We start from the raw sequence: 19,726 nt of genomic DNA, 5'->3' as shown, positions 1-19,726 counted from the left end.
TTGTTCAAACCAAAAAAAAAATACCAAATTGATACCATATTCGTAATGAATGTTTAATTATTGGATTAACCATTTGTTTATTTGATTTAGATAATACAAAAGGAAGTGAACTTCCTAAAATGGAAGCCAAAGAGAACCCTTGTACAGAGTGACCTTCAAGGTTTACCCAATGCGGACTTGGAATTATATTCCAATCTTGTGTCCAAAATATTAAATATTGAATATTAATTGCCCAATAATAGAATCTTAGATTAGGCAATACTAAACCACCATCTTTCTTGGACTTCTGTAAATATTTTTTACTTAACCTGGGATTTTTATTCTGCCATATACAAGAGGAAATTTTAGAATCAATAGTATCAAAAAAAGATTTAGGAATAAAAATTAGTATCGCTTGAAACAGATATAAAAATTTAGGTAAAATAATCATTTTAATATCATTAATTCGGCCAATCAGTGATAGAGACAATGGGGACCACTTAGAAATAAATTGTTTAACCTGACTAATTAACGGTAAAAGGTTGAGCTTGAATAAGTCCTTATGTCTCTTAGCAATTTTAGCTCCCAGGTAAGTAAAATAGTCAGTAAATACTCTGAATGGTAAACATCTATAAATGGGAGCCTGCATATTTAATGGAAAAATTTCACTCTCACCTAGATTCAACTTATAACCAGAAAAACCACTGAACTGAGCAAGCAGAGTTAATACTGCCGGAATGGATTTCCCCGGGTCAGAAATATATAATAGATTAGATTATGAGGACACACAGTCCTCTTTTATTGTCATTTAGTAATGCATGCATTAAGAAATAATAATGTTCCTCCAGTGTGATATCACAGAACCACAAGACAGACCAAGACCGAAAAACTGACAAAAAACACAAAATTATAACATATAGTTACAACAGTGCAAGCAATACCGTAATTTGATAGAAGTACAGACCATGGGCATGGTTGAAAAAAAAGTCTCAAAGTCTCTCGAAAGTCCCAACATCTCATGCAGATGGTAGGAGGAAGCCATAAGCTTCCAGCGCCGCAAACTTGCCGATGCAGCACCCTGGAAGCACCCGACCACAGTCCAACTCTCAGTCCGTCTGAAAACTTTGAGCCTCCGACCAGCCCTCTGACACCGACACCGAATACCATCTCTGCTGAGTGCTTCGACCCCATCCCCGGCCGCCAGCAACAGGCAAAGCCGAGGATTTGGGGCCTTCCCTCTGGAGATTCTCGATCGCACAGTAGCAGTGGCAGCGAACCGGGCATTTCTGAAGTTTCTCCAGATGTTCCTCCGTGCTTCTCACGTCCATCTCCATCAAATCAGGATTGTGCACAGCCCCTATTTAATAAATACGATATCATTTCACCAGAGAGGCTGCGCGCGGTGTCGCGCCGCCATCTTCTCCTCCCTCCATCGCCATCAGATAGTAGATCATCTGCATATAGTGATAACTTATGTGTCTCATTTCCACAGGTAATACTAAATATATTAGGGGAGTCACAAATAGCGATAGCTAGCGGTTCCAAGGCAATGTCGAATAGTAATGGACTAAGAGGGCAACCCTGCCTAGTACCATGGAATAAATGAAAGAAGGGAGATCTTTGATTGTTAGTAAATACCGAAGCCAAAGGAGTAAGTATATCAATTTAATCCAAGATATAAATATCGGACTATAATTAAATTTCTCAAGCGTATTAAACAAATATGTCCATTGATCTCTATCAAAGGCTTTCTCAGCATCCAATGAAATGGCATATTCTGGAGTTCTGGATGAAGGAGTATAAACAATATTCATTAATCTCCTAATATTAAAGAAAGAGTAACGATTTTTAATAAATCCAGTCTGATCAGCAGAAATAATTTGAGGCAATACATTCTCCAATCTCGTTGCCAATATTTTAGAAAAAATCTTAGAATCCACATTCAGCAAAGATATAGGCCTATAAAATGCACATTCAGTAGGATCCTTATCTTTTTTGAGAATTAGGGAAATAGAAGCTTGATAAAAAGATTGTGGTAAATTACCTATAGATACTGCATCCCTAAAAATTCTATACAGCCAAGGAATCAGTATAGTAGAGAAAAATTTTAAAAATTCTACTGTATATCCGTCTGGGCCAGGTGCTTTACCTGAGTTCATCAAAGAAATAGCATTTTTTATTTCTTCTAGTCATAGTCATAGCCATACTTTATTGATCTCGGGGGAAATTGGTTTTTGTTACAGTTGCACCATAAATAATTAAATAGTAATAAAACCATAAATAGTTAAATAGTAATATGTAAATTATGCCAGGAAATAAGTCCAGGACAAGCCTATTGGCTCAGGGTGTCTGACCCTCCAAGGCAGGAGTTGTAAGGTTTGATGGCCACAGGCAGGAATGACTTCCTATGACGCTCTGTGTTGCATCTCGGTGGAATGAGTCTCTGGCTGAATGTACTCCTGTGCCCAACCAGTACATTATGTAGTGGATGGGAGACATTGTCCAAGATGGCATGCAACTTGGACAGCATCCTCTTTTCAGACACCACCGTCAGAGAGTCCAGTCCCATCCCCACAACATCACTGGCCTTACGAATGAGTTTGTTGATTCTGTTGGTGTCTGCTATCCTCAGCCTGCTGCCCCAGCACACAACAGCAAACATGATTGCACTGGCCACCACAGACTCGTACCGTAATATGTACATCCAGTTTTAAACGTTCATTGGATGATAATTTTGGAATACCTGTATTCAATTTCTTTAAAAATTCATGCATTATAGTGGAGTCATCAGGAAATTCTGATTGATATAGGGAGGTATAAAATTCTTGAAATGATTTATTTATGTCATCATGATCAACCATCAGAGTACCATCTTTTTTACGAATCTTAACAATCTGGCACTTAACCGAAGCTGATTTCAATTGATTAGCCAATAGTTTCCCAGTTTTATCACCATGTATAAAGAATTGACTCTTAATTTTAATTAATTGGCTTTCAATCGAAGATGATAGTAATGGACTGTATTCCATTTGAAGTTCAACTCTCTCTTTGTAAAACTCCTGATTAGGAGCTATAGAATATTTCTTGTCAATTTGTTTGATCTTGTCAACCAGTTTAAGTATTTCATTATTATTTCGCTTTTTTTAATCCAGCAGTATATGAAATAATTTGTCCACAAATATATGCTTTAAAAGTATCCCATAATGTCCCGCTGGAAATTCCCTCCATAAAATTCGTTGTAAAGAAAAAATTAATCTGTTCCTCAATAAAATTAACAAAATCTGAATCCTGAAGCAAAGTGGTATTAAATCTCCATTGTCTAGAACTAGAAGATGTATCCTTTGACTTAATAGGTAGTTTCAACGGCGCATGATCGGAAACAGCAATGGAATCATATTTGCAGTCAATAACACGTCGAATTAACCGAGAGTGAATAAGAAAATAATCAACTCTTGAATAGTGATAATATACATGTGAAAAAAATGAAAACTCTTTCTCATTGGGGCGCAAGAATCTCCAAATTTCTGAGATTCCAGAGTCAATCATAAAAGAGTTAATAAGAGTAGCTGATTTATTTGGAAGTACTTGATTGGACATGGATCTATCCATCAGAGGATTTAAACAGCAGTTAAAATCTCTGCCCATAATCAACATATAATCATTCAAATTGGGAAGAGATGTAAAGAGATGCTTAAAAAATTAGGGACAATCAACATTTGGGGCGTAAACATTAAGCATAACAACTTTTTTGTTAAATAACAAACCAGTAATTAACAAAAATCTACCATTCGGATCTGAAACCGTCTCATGATGCAAAAATGAAATTGACGGATCTATAAAAATAGAAATGCCTTTTACTTTGGCCTGTGAATTCAAGTGGCACTGTTAGTCCTTCCAGAACCTTAAAAAATGTTGATTATCCTCTTTCTGGACATGAGTTTCTTGTACAAAGATAATGTGAGCATTCATCCTGTGGAATACTTTAAAAATTTTCTTCCATTTAATCGGGTGGTTTAAACCATTTGTATTCCAAGAAACCAAATTAATAATCTTATCCATAGTACTGAAATCGAGCATAAGGTATGTAAAGGGTTAACCAGAATACAAACTCATGACCCCGGAAGAGGAAAGAAGGTCCAAAGAGGAACAACACTAATCCATGCAACACACCACTAGCCACTGGCCTCCATTCCAAGAAACAACATTCAACCACCACCATCTGCTTCCCAACTCTAAGCCAACTTTGTATTCATTTGCTCTCCCTGGATTCCATGGGACCAAACCTTGCAGACCAACCTACCACGTGGGACCTTAGTGAAGGCTTTGCTAAGATCCAAACAGACCACTTCTACTGCCCTAATCTCATCTATATCAAAACACTCTAAAAGGTTCATCATGATTTTCCACACACAAAGCTATGTTGATTACTCCTAACAGACTGTCTATCCAAATACTTGAAGAGCTTGTCCCTCAGGGTTCCCTCCAGTAACTTCCCCACCACTGAGGTCAGGCTGACCAGCTTGATCTTGCTACACTTCTTAAATAATGGAACAACACGAGCCACCTTCTAGTCTTCACAAGTGGTTAACAACGATGTAAGCATCTCCGCAATGGCCTCTGCAATTTCTCCTCTAGCCTGTCACAAATTCTGAGGGTGCACTCTGCAGTTTTATCCATGTTAATGCATTATAAGGTTGCAAATGCTTTCTCCCTGCCAATGTGAATGTTCTCCAGAACATCTCCACTTATTCCCCTTATCTCTTGAGCAACAATGATTTTCTCTTCATAAACATTGAAGAGAAAATTCAAAATCCCATCCATCTCCTGTGGTTCAAGACATAAGCAGCCCTGCTAGTCTCTGAGGGAACCTAGTCTCTCTAGCTACCTTCTAACTCTTAACATATCTATGGACCTCTTCGGATTTTCCCTAACTTTATTTGCCAGATCCATTTCATAACCTCCTTACCATTCTGATTTCCCTCAAGTGTATCTTAATCTTTTATTGCCATCAGTGTATTCGCTCATCACCAACCTCTTAAATGCTATGTATGCTTCCTTTTTCTTGACCAGATCCTCAATATCTCTCATCAAATAAGCTTCCCTGAACTTGTGAGGTTCCCTTCACCCTAACAGAAGTATGCTACTGTTGGACTCTTGATATCACACTCTTAAACGTCTCCCACTCACTGTTCATTTCTTTCCCTTCAAACAGGCTCACCTAATTAACCTCTGTTAGATCCTTCCTAATTCCCCCCAAATTAGCCTTGATCCAGTTTAGCACCCTAACCTGCAGACCTGTCCTGTCCTTTTCCATCACTACCTTAAAACTAGTAGAATTATGGTCACTGGAGCCAAAGTGCTCCCTGACTGCCAGTTCAGTTACCTGCCTTCCTCCCTTCTTAAAGAGTGGCGTGACATATGTAATTTTCCAGTCCTCTGGAGTCAAATCTCTGCCTTTCTGGTTTTTAGCCCTTCTGCTAAAATAAACAGGTCATTATCTAGTCCTGACAATATTCCCATAAGCGTAACTACACATGCTGCAACATGGTGACTAGAACTCTACACCATTCTCAAGCTGTGGTCTAACTAGTGTTGTGCTCAGTTCTAGCATTAACCCCCTGCTGTGGTTCAGTCAATGAAGTATTCTGCATGCAAAGGATAAGTTGCTGGAGGTACTCGATGTGTTAGGCAACATCTGAGGAGGCCAAAGGATGGTCAATATTTTTGGTTGAGACCTTTCATCAGAACTGAGAACGTACACGGGGAAGGTATTCAGTACAAAGGGGTGAGTGTCTGGTACGGAGGCAGGAGCTGGAAAGTGATAGGTGGATCTAGATGAAGAGGGATTGATAGGCAGATGAGGTCAGGCGGGGAGGGAAGGGTGGAGTTAGTGACAGAGGCTGGGGTGGGGAGGTTATAGGTGGGACCAGCAATAGGCAATGGAACCTGTTAAGAAAGGAATGGGTTGAGTTGAATAAGGAAAAAGAGGGATGGTGGGGAGATGGATAGCAGGGTAAAGGAAGAGAAGGGGATTGGACACCATGTGGATATACTCTGTAGGTGATAGGCCTCTTGTCTGGATCCACCTGTCTGCAGGAGCCATTTACCTATTTTCTGTCTGTCTGTCTGTATTTTGCTTTGCATGTTTATTGTGGATAATGTATCACATGGGTTGGGGCAAAGAAGTGAATGTGTAGTTATATATTCATGCTTTGCCTAAGTTCAATTTAGTCAGGCTGCAGTTAAAGAGGTCTGGGTGATTTTTTCTGTTGACTGCTCTTAGAACACTTCTTAGAATGCTAGTGCTACCACTAGATCACTGTTATGTCATTATTATATCGCTTATTTTGCTATATTGCTAGTTCTAGTTTCATTAGTTTTGTATTGGCACAACACTGTTTGTCTTTGCTGGTTTTGTAATAAGAGATCCAACGTACTTTTTTGAACTTTGGAACTTCGTTATTGTGGATAGCACGTCATATAGCGTCAATCCCCCATTCTTAGTCCCTGAGCCGTTTTGATTTGTTTTCAGTAACTGCTACACTATTGTTTATAAACTCTGTCTCCCTCTTTATATTGGCTACCTCCTGTTTCCATTCTCAGTCCTGATGCAGGATCATGGCTTGAAACATTATATATCCTCTGCCTCCACAGATTTTGCTCAGCCTGTTGAGTTCCTCCAGCAAATTGTTTTTGCTCCATATTCCAACATCTGCAATTCTGTATCTCTGATTATATTGTGTGCTTCTTTTCATCTCCCTCTGTCTTGTTATTTTAAGGATCTTTATTCCAAAACTTGTAATTGCTGTGAATATGAACTACTACTGGGATATGAACATCCAAAATAAAATGTGGATGGCTGTTCAAAGATGCATGATCTTTTCACTGAGATGTATGAGTTAGGTCTGTCTGGTAGAACAACAGGGATATACATTGTTATTTTCAGTTCAAATACTGCCCTCTTGGAGATGAATGGAGGTGCTGCATTCAGGCAGCAGTGACGTGAGGATGGATGGAAAGGGTTAATGTGCCTGCTCACTGTTTGTATCACTGAGCTGCCAGAACTGCAGATCTGCATCTCATCCATGCACAGATGGCTCTGTGTATTTTACCACCCGACATCATCATCATCACATCTCAACAAAAGGCCGGATGATCTGCTTTCAATACAAAAAAATAAAGGCGATGTTTCCTTGGATTCTGATGACTTCATTGTTTCCAGAGGTTACAAAAGCTGAAAGAGGATTGCTGATGTACTAGAAGGAGCAAGCTATGGAGGCAGATTACCTTTCCTTTGAAAATCCTCTCTACAGGGAACTGAAATATTTCTACAAGAAGGTGAAAGGCGCTTACATGGATTTAAAGGATGAACTGACTCCTTACAAAGATGATCGGTACTATAGGTAGGAAAGATATTTATATTTAACCGTTCTCTTAAAATACCAAGCTGTTGTTTGAAGGTCAATAATCGAGCAGGTCTCTAAATCTGACATTGACATTTATACCTCAAGGATGAGGTAACCGCAGTATTTTAAACCTAAAGTAATCACAAGGCTAAAAAGAAAAAAAGAAAATTGTGAATCATAAATAATGTATGAATTGGCGAGTATGTCTTATAGATATCTATATATTAGAAGGTACTGAAATGGATGATTAACAAACGTTGGTAGAATTTTGGCAACTGAGGAACGTTGCTATTTCAAATCATTAACTATATATATTTCTTTTGAGTTTTATACGGGGATGAATGTATTTTGAATATTTAATATTCTGTAAAGCAAACTACAGGAAGAAAATCAAAGTGGTTCTATGAATTGGGCCATATTATTAAGCAAGGTTTTGAACCACTTGGAGTGGGGTGACACGAGTTGAGAGTTGGGGTAGAAAAGGAAGACCCTCGTGGAGGCCCCATGGGCCACCTAGGCACCAAGGGTTCAGACGACGACGACAACGTAGTAGAGGAAGGCTGGTTCCAATTTGCATCAGGAGTAGCCAGATGAAAATATTAATAGGCAGGAGAATGGAACTGAGAGGGAAAATAAATCAGCCATGATTGAATGGTGGAGCAGACTTGATGGGCTGAATGGCCTAATTATTCTCCTATGTCTTAAGATGTTATCGATAATTTTTTTAACACAGCCACTGAAAGTCATAGTGTTATAGAGCAATACAGGCTCAGTAGAGCACAGATACAAGCTCTTCAGCCCAACAACTCCATGCCAGCCATCTAGTTCCAATTTCCCATGTTCGGCCCATCTCCCTCTAAACCACACCTTTGCATGTACCTGTCCAAATGCTTCTTAAATGAAATTATTGTACCTGCCTCAAGTATTTCCTCTGACAACCCATCGCATATACTTAGATCCCCTCTGAAAAAGCTGACCCACAGTCCCTTTTTAATCTTTCTCCTCTCAGCTTAAACCTACTGTATGTCCTCCAGTTTTGGTCTCCCCTATCCTGGAGAAAAGGTTCACCTTATCTATGCCCCTTGTGATTTTATACACATCAATAAAGTCACCCCTCATTCTCCAAAAATTGAAGGAATAAAGATCTAACATAGCCAATTTTTCCCTTTAACTCAGACTCTATATTCCTGGCAATATCCTTATAAATTTTTTTCCTGTTTAACCACGTCTTTCCTATAACAGGGTTGTCACAGTACTCAAGTTCAGCGTCACCAAGGACTTAATACATTATGTATTAACTCCTATATTCAGTGACTTGACTGATGAAGGACAGTGTGCTAAATGCCTTTTACATCAACTTATCTACTTGTTACACTATCTTCAATGAATTATGCATTTATATTCCCAGGTCCCTCTGTGGCATTACACTCCTTTGTGCCCTACCATTTATGGTAAAGGTGCTATGCTGGCTTGACTTTCCGAAATGCATTGCTTCACACTGATCTGTATTGAAATCCATTGGCTGCTCCTTGGGCCACTTCCCTACTGACTAAGATCCCCTTGTTATCAATGATAACATTCTTCACTATCAACAACACCTCTAAGTTTGTGTCACTGCAACTTACAGCTCAAGCATTGTGCATTTGCAGGCAAATAATTGACATAAATAATGAATAACAAGGATCCCAACACCACTAGTCAGTGGTCTCCATTCCAAGAACAATTTTCAACCTCCAACTACTCTTTGCTTCCTACCTCCAAGCTGCATTTGTTTCCACCTAACTGGCTCACCCAGAATTTCATGGGATCTAACCTTGAAGACTAGCTTACCATGTGGGATACTGTTGAAGGCCCTGCTAAGGTCCAATCATTGAGCTTTTCAAATAAACTCTAAAATGTTTGTCAATTATAATTTTCCACACACAAAGCCATGGTGTCTCCTCCTAATCAGGTTCTGTCTATCTATCTTTGCGGATACTGTCATTCAGATTTCCTCCACTGACATCCCCACTATTGATGTCAGGCTGACCAGTTCATAATTACCTGGTGTACCCTTGCTATCTTTTTTTTAAACAACAGAACAACATTGGCTAACTTCCAGTGGCTAATGTTTAAGCACATATCTCCAGAAGGGCCTCTGCTGTTACGACACACACCCAACCGTGCCGGCCTCTGGAGTTTAGACACTCTAACTCTCTGGAATAGGGATAGCTGGCTAGGCCCCTTTAAAGATTCAGGCCCGATCCTCTAATTGGCAGCCATGAATTGCGATTTGGTGCTCAATCATCAGCTCAACTTTGGATTCTCACCTAGAGTCTGGTTTAGAACCCCGTCTTCGTTTCAATCTCGTATCATGACTCGATTCTAGTCTTGGATATTGCAGCACTTGGGTCCTAACCATCCTCATCTAGGTCTCTTGTCACAGTACCATTGAGCTTAACATAGACCTATTGGGGTGTAAGAGTCTCTTGTCAGCTGTGGCCAGCCACAGCAAGAAAATTTCTAGACAGAGTATGGAGATACTGGACCTTCAGGTCATAATGTGCCATCTGTCGCAAGGAGGAAGCCAGAGTCACTCAAGTGAGGCTTTCAGTCGCTCTGTGGAATCAGTCCATCTTCTAATCCTGGAGAGATTTGGCGGTGACCCAGGCTCCTGCTGCTGCTTCTACACTGAAGTGTTTGTTGGTGTTTGATCTCCAACCATCCCGGTTCCTTAGGGAGCGTGGAAAGGCAGCCTTCATGATCTCTCTCTTGACTAGGAAAGGCCTTACAGGGGCCACCACGCAGTGGGAGCAGAGGTCCAGGAATTTGCTCAGATTCAGAGGAATTTGTGGATGTCATTAGGAGGGTGTTCCACCATCCCGCCAGAGCAAACAGAGCCTTGGACCATCTGATGAAAATGCATCAAGGTAGTTGGTCAGCAGCCAACTACACTATTGAATATTAGACTTTGGTTTAGGAGAGTGGCTGGAACGGGGAGGCCTTGACCACGATGTACTGCAATGGACTCCGAGGCGAACTAAAGATGCCCTTGCCTTGGAAGAGCTGGTAGAAGACTTAAAGGTTCTGATCAATCAATCCATCCGCCTTGATAATTGCCTGGGGGAGCGAGAGTGGGACTACCTCAAGAGGTCAAAGAGGGCTAGCCCAAGCCTGGTCTCAATGCAGTGCAGTTCCACTTCTTGAGCTCAGACAATGACCAGCCCGTCTCCTGCTCAGGATCCTGTCGACCACATGCAAATTGGCTGCACAAGACTCTCCACCGATGGGAGGTCTCGGCGTCGGGGTCGAGGTTGCTGCTATTACCGCAGGGAAGCATGTCATCTGCAGGCCAAATGTCTGAAGCTGCAGCCGACTGATAGTCTACTGCTAAGACCATCCAATGTCGGGAGGACTGTGATGGTTGCAGCCACTTGTCCTAACCTTACTGATTCTGGTGTCATGCTGAAGGTGGAGATCTCCTGAGGTAAGAACCAACAAGCAGTGAATACCTTTGTGGACTCAGGGGTAGCCAGTAATTTCCTGGACTTTGGGACTGCCTGTTGTCTCAACATATTTCTGCAGGAATTGAGACAGCCCATGCCTGCAACAGCCCTGGACGGTTGTCCTTTTGGTTCTGGGCAGTTCCCGCAGCAGACATCAATTTTGCAGATGAGGATGAGGAACATGCAGAGGACATTAGTTTCCATATCATCGACTCTCCTCACATACCCCTGATCCTCAGGCACCCTTGGCTGTCCCAGCGTAACCCTTCCATGAAATGGAAAGAAGGGAGGATCATTGCATGGTCCAGTCATTACAAGAGGTATATGTCTTCGGCTTGGTGTTCCGACCCCCAGACTCTCCTGAGACCAGCAGGATCACTGCATGGTCCAGTCATCACAAGAGGTATATGTCTTCAACTTGGTGTTCCGACCCCCAGACTCTCCTGAGACCAGTGGATGACAAGGAGGCATACTTTTGTTTGGGGTAACCTGGAACCTTTGGGAGACCCAATCCTGCCTCCAAGAGCAGACAAGCTGGCTCCATCCAACAGGACCACACGAGTCCCAACCGTGTCTAGTCGGGGATGTGCTGGAACTAGAGAGAGAGGTTCTGTAGTTCAGAAGCAAGCCAAGGAGGTAACCAAGTAGTTGGGAGCTCTCGTAGTCAAGCCTAAGGGATTCAGTTGCCAGGTCCCGTCTCGCAAGGGCTCCTAAACGTAGACCATGGAACCTAATGCCAGGAGCACAAAGACCATTTGTTGTACCTTGCTGCAGTTGTCTGAGGATACGGATGAGGATTTGGACTGTGATTTGGTGTCTGTTTCAACTAAGACTTTAGTGAACCTATGGAGGAGACTAAGGCTGCTGAATCACCCCAACTACCTAAGGGGCCTCAGGAGCATTCCTCTGAGGAAGGTTCGGGTGTAGTTGCAACACCCAAGCTGGTCAAAAACCCTTCTGTCTACAAGGATTTGGAAGAGGCCTTCAACAGGGGAAAGGTCTTGACTCTTCCACCGCACCAACCCAACGACTGTGCTATAGATCTACTGACTGGTACTTGTCCTCAGCAGGGTCGATTTTACACGCTCTCAGGCACGGACAGAAGTGCTATACGGAAGTACATAAAGGAGGCTCTTGCCATGGGATTCATTCAGCCTTCCACCTTACAGGTTGATTCAGGCTTCTTCTTTGTAAAGAGAAAGGACAGGAGCCTGCGATCATGCATTGATTATAGAGGGCTGAAATTCATAAAGGCCAAAAATCGTTACCCCATTCTATCTGAGATTCTCTAAGGGGCAAGAGTATTCTCAAAGCTAGACTTGTGGAGTACGTACAATCTGGGCTGCATAAAGGAGGGTGACAAGTGGAAGACTGCATTCAGCACACCAACAGGACACCATGAGTGCCTTGTCATGCCCTTTGGCCTCACGGACACTCCAGCAGTTTTCCTGGCCTTTATAAACAATGTGCTCCAGGACATTTTCTTGGATGATATCCCAATCTTCTCAAAGTCCATGGAGGAGCATGTCACTCACATCAGGAATATCTTTAAAAGGCTTCTAGATCATGGACTTTATGTCAAGCTGGAGAAATCCGAATTTTGTGTAACTACCATTTCATTTTTGGGCCTTATCATCTCTAATGGCAATCTCAAGATGGACCCTTCTAAGACATAAACAGTCAGAGATTGGCCACAACCATCCAATGTGAAACAAGTCCAATGATTCCTGGGATTTGAAAACTTTTACAGAAAGTTCATCAGGAACTTCAGCTAGTGGAGGCTCTGCTAACAGCACTAACTAAGAGATCCACAGGCCTTTTTGTTTGGATTACCGAATTGAAGGCTGCTTTTGCAGAGCTCAAACAGCAATCCATGACAGCTCACATTTTGGTTTCACCTAACCCGGACCTTCCCTTCATCGTGGTGGTGGATACGTTGGACGTCAGAGTGGGTGCAGTGCTGTCTCAACTGACACCTTTGGATAATGAACTGCACCCGTGTACATTCTTTTCTAGGCGGCTATCCCCGGTAGAGGTGAACTTTGACGTTAGGAATAGAGAGCTGCTCATGGTCAAGTCTGCTTTGGAGGAATGGTGTTACTGTTGAAGGGCCAAGAACCCTTTTATTGCATGGACTGACCACAAGAACCTGGCTTTTTCTCAGGAGACCAAGAGGCTGAATTCCAAGCAGGCCAGGTAGTGTCTTTTCTTTAACTACTTCAATTTCGTCCTGACCTATCGACCAGGGTCAAAGAATCAGAAACCGTATGCCTTGTCTTGTCAGTTCGATGAACCCAAAAGAGAGGAGCTGCCTACCATCATTTTGCCCCAAGTTAAGGTGATAGCACCTTTTCATTGGGGATTTGACACTCTTACCTGCAAGGCCCAGGTGCAAGGGGAGATTCTCTGGATCATCTGTTCATCTCAAGTCAGGTCTCAGGTACTCCGATGGGACATGCATCAAGAATGACCATTCACCTGGGGATTGCTAGGACCTTCGAATTCATTAAGAGAAGATACCGGTGGCCTGGAATGGCAAGAGAGGTCTGACAATACGTGCAGGCCTGTGAGATGTCCCGCATCCCACCTCAATATTTCCTTCCCTTCTATATGTTCTGGACAGGCCATGGGCGTGCAATTCCATGGACTTTGTCACGGATCTTCCACCTTCCAAGGGGAAGACCATCATCATGGTAATTGTAGATTGTTTTCCGAAGGCCTACAAATCCATTGCCTTGGAAAAACTACCATCTGCGATGGCGATGGAGATGGCTGAAATTGTCCTTCACCAGGTCTCCAGGATCCACAGGTAGGATCGCATCCTCAATTTGCGTCACATTTTTGGGGGGTGTTCTGTATGCTGATTGGGGCGACAGTGAGTCTTTCCTCTAGGTTTCACCCGCAGTCCAATAGCCAGATAGAGTGAACTAGATGCTAGGCCTCAGAAAAACCAGACGCGTGGTGCGACATTTGATGTGGGCAGAGGTCACCCACAACATTCTGCACATGAGATATCCCCATTCAAATGTCAGTTTAGGTATTCTCCACCACTTTTCCCTAAGTAAGAGGCCGAGGTTGGGGTTCCTGCAGCCGAAGATCTCGTCCGACACTGCAAGGAGAAATGGACTCGGGCAGGGGAGATTTTGTTGGCCTCGACGAGGAAGGGTGAAATAATGACTAACCATAAGAGAAGACAGGAATCAGCTTTGCAGCCTGGGCAACAGGTATGGCTGTCTACTTAGGATTTGCCTCTCCAGGTGGAGTCTGGGAAGTTGGTGCCCAAGTTCAATGTTCTCAAGAAAGTACACCTTGCAGCTTCCCAAGACCCTCAAGATCAATTCCACCTTCCACATTTCCAAATTAAAACCTGTAAGCAGCAGTCCTTTAGCCCACCAGTATCAGTTCTACCATCACCTAGGATTGTCAATGTGGAACAGGTCTTCACTGTAAAAACAATTCTGGATTCACAAACTGTCCAGGGTGTTCCGCAGTTCCTCATGGACTGGGAACAATTTGGATCTGAGGAACAGCACTGGGTTCCTGAAAGGGATATCTTGGACCCACCCTCATCCATGACTACCATCATTATCTCTCCAAGCAGCCAGGGCTGGCAGGAGTCGGCCATAGGGGAGAGGGTCCTGTTTCGACAAGCACCTGACCGCGCCAGCCTCTAGGGTATAGATGTTCTAGCTCTCTGTTAAATGGACAGCTGGCTAGGCCCCTTTAAAGATTCAGGCCCATCCTGCTAATTGGTGGCCTTGTTCTGGCATCAGGATTTTAATATTTAAAGAGCACCTGAACTGAAGTTCGCAGCTCAATCATCAGCTCAACCTTGGATTTTCGTTTAGTATCTGGTTTAGGACCCTGTCTTCATTTCAGTCTTGTATCGTGTCTCGATTCTAGCCTCTGATACTCCAGCACTTGGGGCCAAATCATCCTCATCTTGATCTCTCATCACATCTGCAATTTCTCCTCTAGCTTCCCAAGTCCAAGTAGGCAATGTAGGCAATGTCAGAGTGTAGAGATTTATCCAGCTTAATGCAGTGTAGGGCTGCAAATATCTCCTCCCTGGTAATACAAATGTTCTGCAAAACTTGTTTCCCTTACCATTTGAGCAAGCATGATTTTCTCCTCAGTAAATATCGAGGAGAATTATTTGTTAAAAATCCCACACATCTCCTGTGGTTTAAGACATAGGCCGCCCTGTTAATTAAAGGGACTAATTCTTGCCTTAGCTACTCTTTTACACTTTACATATTCATGAAATCTTTTGAGATTTTCCTTAACTTTACATGCTAGATCCATCTCATACCTTCTCTATGCTACCTTGTTTTCCCACTTCAGAGTACTCTTAATCTTTTTACAGTCATCAACCCCAACCTTCTAAACCCAATGTATGTTTCCTTCTTTTTCTTGACTGGAGCTTCAATGTCTCTTGTCAGTCAAGTTTCTCTAAACTTACAAGGGATACTTTTCACCTAACAGGAACATGTTGTTCCTGGGCTCTTGATATCACACTTTTAAAAGCCTCCCACCTGCTACATCCAATTGCCTGTTTGCTATTCACTTCTACCTACTCCTACACCATAGTTGCTCATTTCATCAGTGTTTTACTTCTGAATTGTCCTGCTGTGGTAATGGGCTCGATGAAACCCATCTACCATGAACCCATGTTAAGCATTTAAAGGCCTGACCTAATGTGGAATTTGTAGGAACTTGAAGTTACTGAGAAGAGAGAGGGAATTATGATGAGGGACTCCATATGTACAACCTTAGCACCTTGGTTTACAATGAGTTATTATTCCCTAGCATTGAAAGAAAGAAGCTGACACTAAAAGGAGATCCAGGAGGTCTATTGATGGGCATAGTAAATTGATTCAGTGTCTTCTACTGATGTAAGCAATCAGAAAAACTGAGTATAGTTGCATATTCACTCACAAATGCTGTGTGAATTTTCAACCAACCCCTTCTATGCTGTTTTGACTAGGCAATGGTTTAAGTTATGCTTGATCTGGTTCAGACACCTATTTTTTGGAGCCCTTCTAGTCTAGTTATGTAGTGACCTGGCTGCCACAAGGTACGTGGCCACCTTGACCTTGGGTGGCTGATCCAGAGCACCCAACACTACCCTGGCAGTGTTTAACACTGTTCAATACGGTCAAAGGTGTTTGAACAATTTGTAAATGTTTCTGATGGTAAACTTAATAATGGATCATATGGAGGCATTTCCTCTACGTCCATGGATTGAACACTAATAAAGGAAGGATTAATGAGCAATACAACTGGAAGTTCTCCCAGAGTTATCAAAAATGTAGGGAGAATGTTCCAGGACATCATCTTCCATGGATGGAATTAGGACGTGCTCCTAGTTGCACTTAAACTCTGCAGTTCAATGCCAATACATGCCATGACTATGTCCTTTTACCCAGGAAGAGCCAAAGTACATGCCTCTATTAAGTAAGCACTATCACTGCATACAGTGATCTGTACCAAATAGTTTTCACCAGAACAGCAGTAATGAGTTGCAGCTTGCTGAAGAGAGTGATGATGGCAAGAAGAAGAATGAGCTCTCCAGTGAAAACACTCCAGCTTCTCCTCCCTTGCTCTGCCTTTCCCCTTTCTTCAGGTCATAATCTTGCCTTCAGGTGACTAAACCTTTCCTCTATTGCAGACAATGGAGGGATATGGATCTTGCGCAGGCAGATGAGTTTAGTTTACTGTGCCATCACTGTCAACACAGACATTCTGGGCCAAAGCGTCTGTTGCTAGACTGATCTTTGTGGAACATGCTTCGGCAGCATGTCCCATGAGACCAGAATAGTAGATTATTTTGCAGATGATGGATTTGTTGGTTGGACAACACTTTGGTACTAGTGATGGTAATAGTGATGATAAGCCTGAAAATTTCAAGGTAGGTTCTGAAGTTAACATCTAAATTCGGAGAAGGCTGATTACAATAGCATAAGACTTGTAGAAAGTCAATTTCCAGTAGCTAGAGTCATAGAAGGCTACAGCATAGAAACATGCCCTTTGGCCCATCTAATCTGTGCTGACCTCCCAGTTCCAAAAAATCTGCACCCAGACCACAGTCCTCCATACCCCTCCCATCCATGTACCTATCCGAACTTCGTTGAAATCAAAATTGCATCCACCACTTATGTTGACAGTTCATTCCACATTCTCACTGCATGTTCCCCTTAAACATGTCACCTTTCACCTTTAACCCATGAACTCTAGTTCTGGTCTCACCTCACCTCAGTGTAAAAAAACCTGCTTGCATTTACCCTATTTATACCCCTCAACCAATCTCTATGGAATAAAGTTCTAACCTCGAGAATAAATGACAGCTGAGAAGTAGAAGTTTTTCAAAAATCAAGTTAGTAAGAGTTCAAGGTCAGCAAGTTCCAGGAGGGATTAAAGGTAAAAATGGTATGATTATGAAACCTTGAATGACAAAGGATCTTAAAGGTTTGATAAGAAGGGAGTCTTTAGCAATGTAGAGGGTGAGCTATTTCGGAAAGAAATTGTTCTTTTGTTACGTGCCGTGTCGTATAATGCATAATCTTTCCATGACCATGATTGCTCTTGGCAAATTTTTCTACACTAATGGGTTGCCATTGCCTTCTTCTGGGTAGTGTCTTTTCAAGATGGCGACCCCAGCCATTATCAGTACTCTTCAGAAATGGTCCGCCTGGCATCAGTGGTCGCTTAACCAGGATGTGATCTGCACCAGCTACTCATATGACCATCCATACCTGCTCCCATGGCTTCACATGATCCTGAAAGGGGGGCTAAGCAGGTGCTATGCCTTGGCCAAGGGTGACCTGCAGGCTAGCGGAGGGAAGGAGCGCCTTACACCTCTTTTGGTACAGACATATCTCCACCTGCCTCCCGGAAAGGAATAAGAATAGCAAAGAGGGGCAGGAAAGATATCTCTGGTAAATAAGATTAATGAGCATCCCAGGACTGGGGTATGTCAGGAACATGAGAGAAAGAGTGGGATCCTTTCTAAACAAAGGTGAGGTCCTAAATGAATACTTCTCAAATGTGTTCACCAGGGAGATAGTGAGATCAGGTTGTTGTCTGTGAGTAATTTAGGACAGGTCAGTGTTAAGAACTGGGAAGTGTTAGGGGTTGTAAGGATTGTTAAATCCTCAGGGCCGGATGAGATATCCCAAAATGCTAAGGGATGAGATAGGGGCCTCTTAGTGATTCTTGCAAATATTGCAGGAGAGGGAGCTGATACTGTTTCTTTATTTAAGATGAGCATCAGGGATAAAATTAGGATAACTACAAATCAATGAGCCTTCCATCAGTGATAGGGAAACAAGAACACAGAACGTTACAGCATAAAGACAAGTCCTGTAGCCCATAATGTGCACAACTAATTAAACGAATAAATAAATGCCCAACTAAACTAATCCTAACTAAAGATATTGGACAAAAATTGAAAGGAAAAGGATTTATGTACCTTTGAAAGGGCTGATTTGAGGTAGGTGCAATGCCTTTGTGCAGGGAAATCCTGCCTGACTATTTTGATGGATTTTTTTGAGGGGATAGGATGATAAATGTTTTCTATATGGATCTTATTAAGGTCCTGCATGGTAGGCTAGTATTGAATCCCATAATCCGACCTCACTGTCACAGCAATCTTTTTCTGAGCCAGTCCGTTCGAGTTACGTTTCACTGGATTCCTCTCTGATTTTGTTGCTTCTGAGATTGGTTGATGTGAGAACCGCAGACCTTTCAACAGATGGAGCAGGAGCTACCTTACAGGGCTGGCATTAATTCTTCAGGTGGTGTGTTCCTTTTGCCACATATGCAGGGTTTCTGTATGCTCTTTACACATGGATTCAAAGTCCTCAATACCATCTCAAATGCTCCTTCTCCATTTTGAGCAGTCATGGCAAAGGATTCCCAAGTTGAGATGGACAGTTTCAGCCAAGAAACAGTTTTTTCTCATAATTCATCTTGCCTCACAACAGGGATGCACAGACCCAAGGATTGAGTTACTGCCAAATTTCAGCAATCCCATTAATGCATTCCTCCACTTATTTTCCTGTAACCTATCCTGTCTCACATTGAACCTCACATCTAGTAATCTGGCTACCTCAGTCTCAGCTTCCAATAGCACATGCAATGAAATGAATGACACCTCTGGAATAGGGACTGGCAGAAAGCCTGGAAATGCACATATGTCCCCCAGCAGACCACACCCAAGTCATTCTATCCTTTAAAGTTGGTTATCAGAAACTTCTGAGAATCCAGTACACTCTGGATAGTGTTTTTTTTTCTCTCTCTCTGGTGCTGCCAGAACTGCTGAGCGCCTCCTGCAATACATACTTCCATCTCCACCACTGTGCCTGCCACACACAAATGCTGGAGAAAGTCTGCTGGCAGCATTCCAGAATCAGAATCAGGTTTAATATCACCAGCATATGTCGTGAAATTTGTTAACTTTCCAGCAGCAGTACAATGCAATACATGATAATAGAGAGCAAAAAAAGTGAATTATAATTAGTATATATATTAAATAGTTAAACTAAATAAATAGTGCAAAGAAAAAAATATAAATAGAAAGTAGTGAGGTAGCTTTCATGGGTTCAATGTCCATTCAGAAATCGGATGGCAGAGGGGAAGAAACTTCCTGAATCGCTGAGTGTGTGCCTTCAGGCTCCTGTACCTCCTTTCCGATGGTCGCAATGAGAAAAGGGCTCGCATGGTCTAGGTGAGGGGGTTCTCTTTAAGGCATCGCTCCTTTAAGATGACCTGTAAACTACGGAGCAGGCTTAGTTTTACAACTCTGCAGTTTACTTCGATCTTGCGCTGTGTCCCCCCTCCCCCAATACCAGACCA

At 42.4% G+C, this 19,726-nt stretch overlaps 1 protein-coding gene across 2 annotated transcripts in view; it reads left to right on the top strand.

Annotated features, from left to right (window-relative positions):
- The first annotated feature begins 7,221 nt into the window (after window positions 1-7,221).
- The window catches only part of tmem181 (transmembrane protein 181), a 137,798-nt gene continuing 125,293 nt past the window's right edge, over window positions 7,222-19,726 (top strand). The window contains exon 1 of one of the 2 annotated variants that reach the window (XM_072265941.1): window positions 7,222-7,382. In XM_072265941.1, coding sequence (XP_072122042.1) covers window positions 7,252-7,382 — 131 coding nt within the window. In that variant the 5' untranslated portion in view covers window positions 7,222-7,251. Of the gene's footprint in view, window positions 7,383-19,557; window positions 19,599-19,726 lie in introns of those variants that run through there. The other variant, XM_072265942.1, reaches the window with a different exon arrangement.

The sequence above is a fragment of the Mobula birostris genome, chromosome 8, assembly GCF_030028105.1.
Source record: "Mobula birostris isolate sMobBir1 chromosome 8, sMobBir1.hap1, whole genome shotgun sequence".
Taxonomy (NCBI): Eukaryota; Metazoa; Chordata; class Chondrichthyes; order Myliobatiformes; family Myliobatidae; genus Mobula; species Mobula birostris.
Note: the sequence above shows the minus strand (reverse complement) of the source record. Positions and strands in the feature narration are given on the sequence as shown.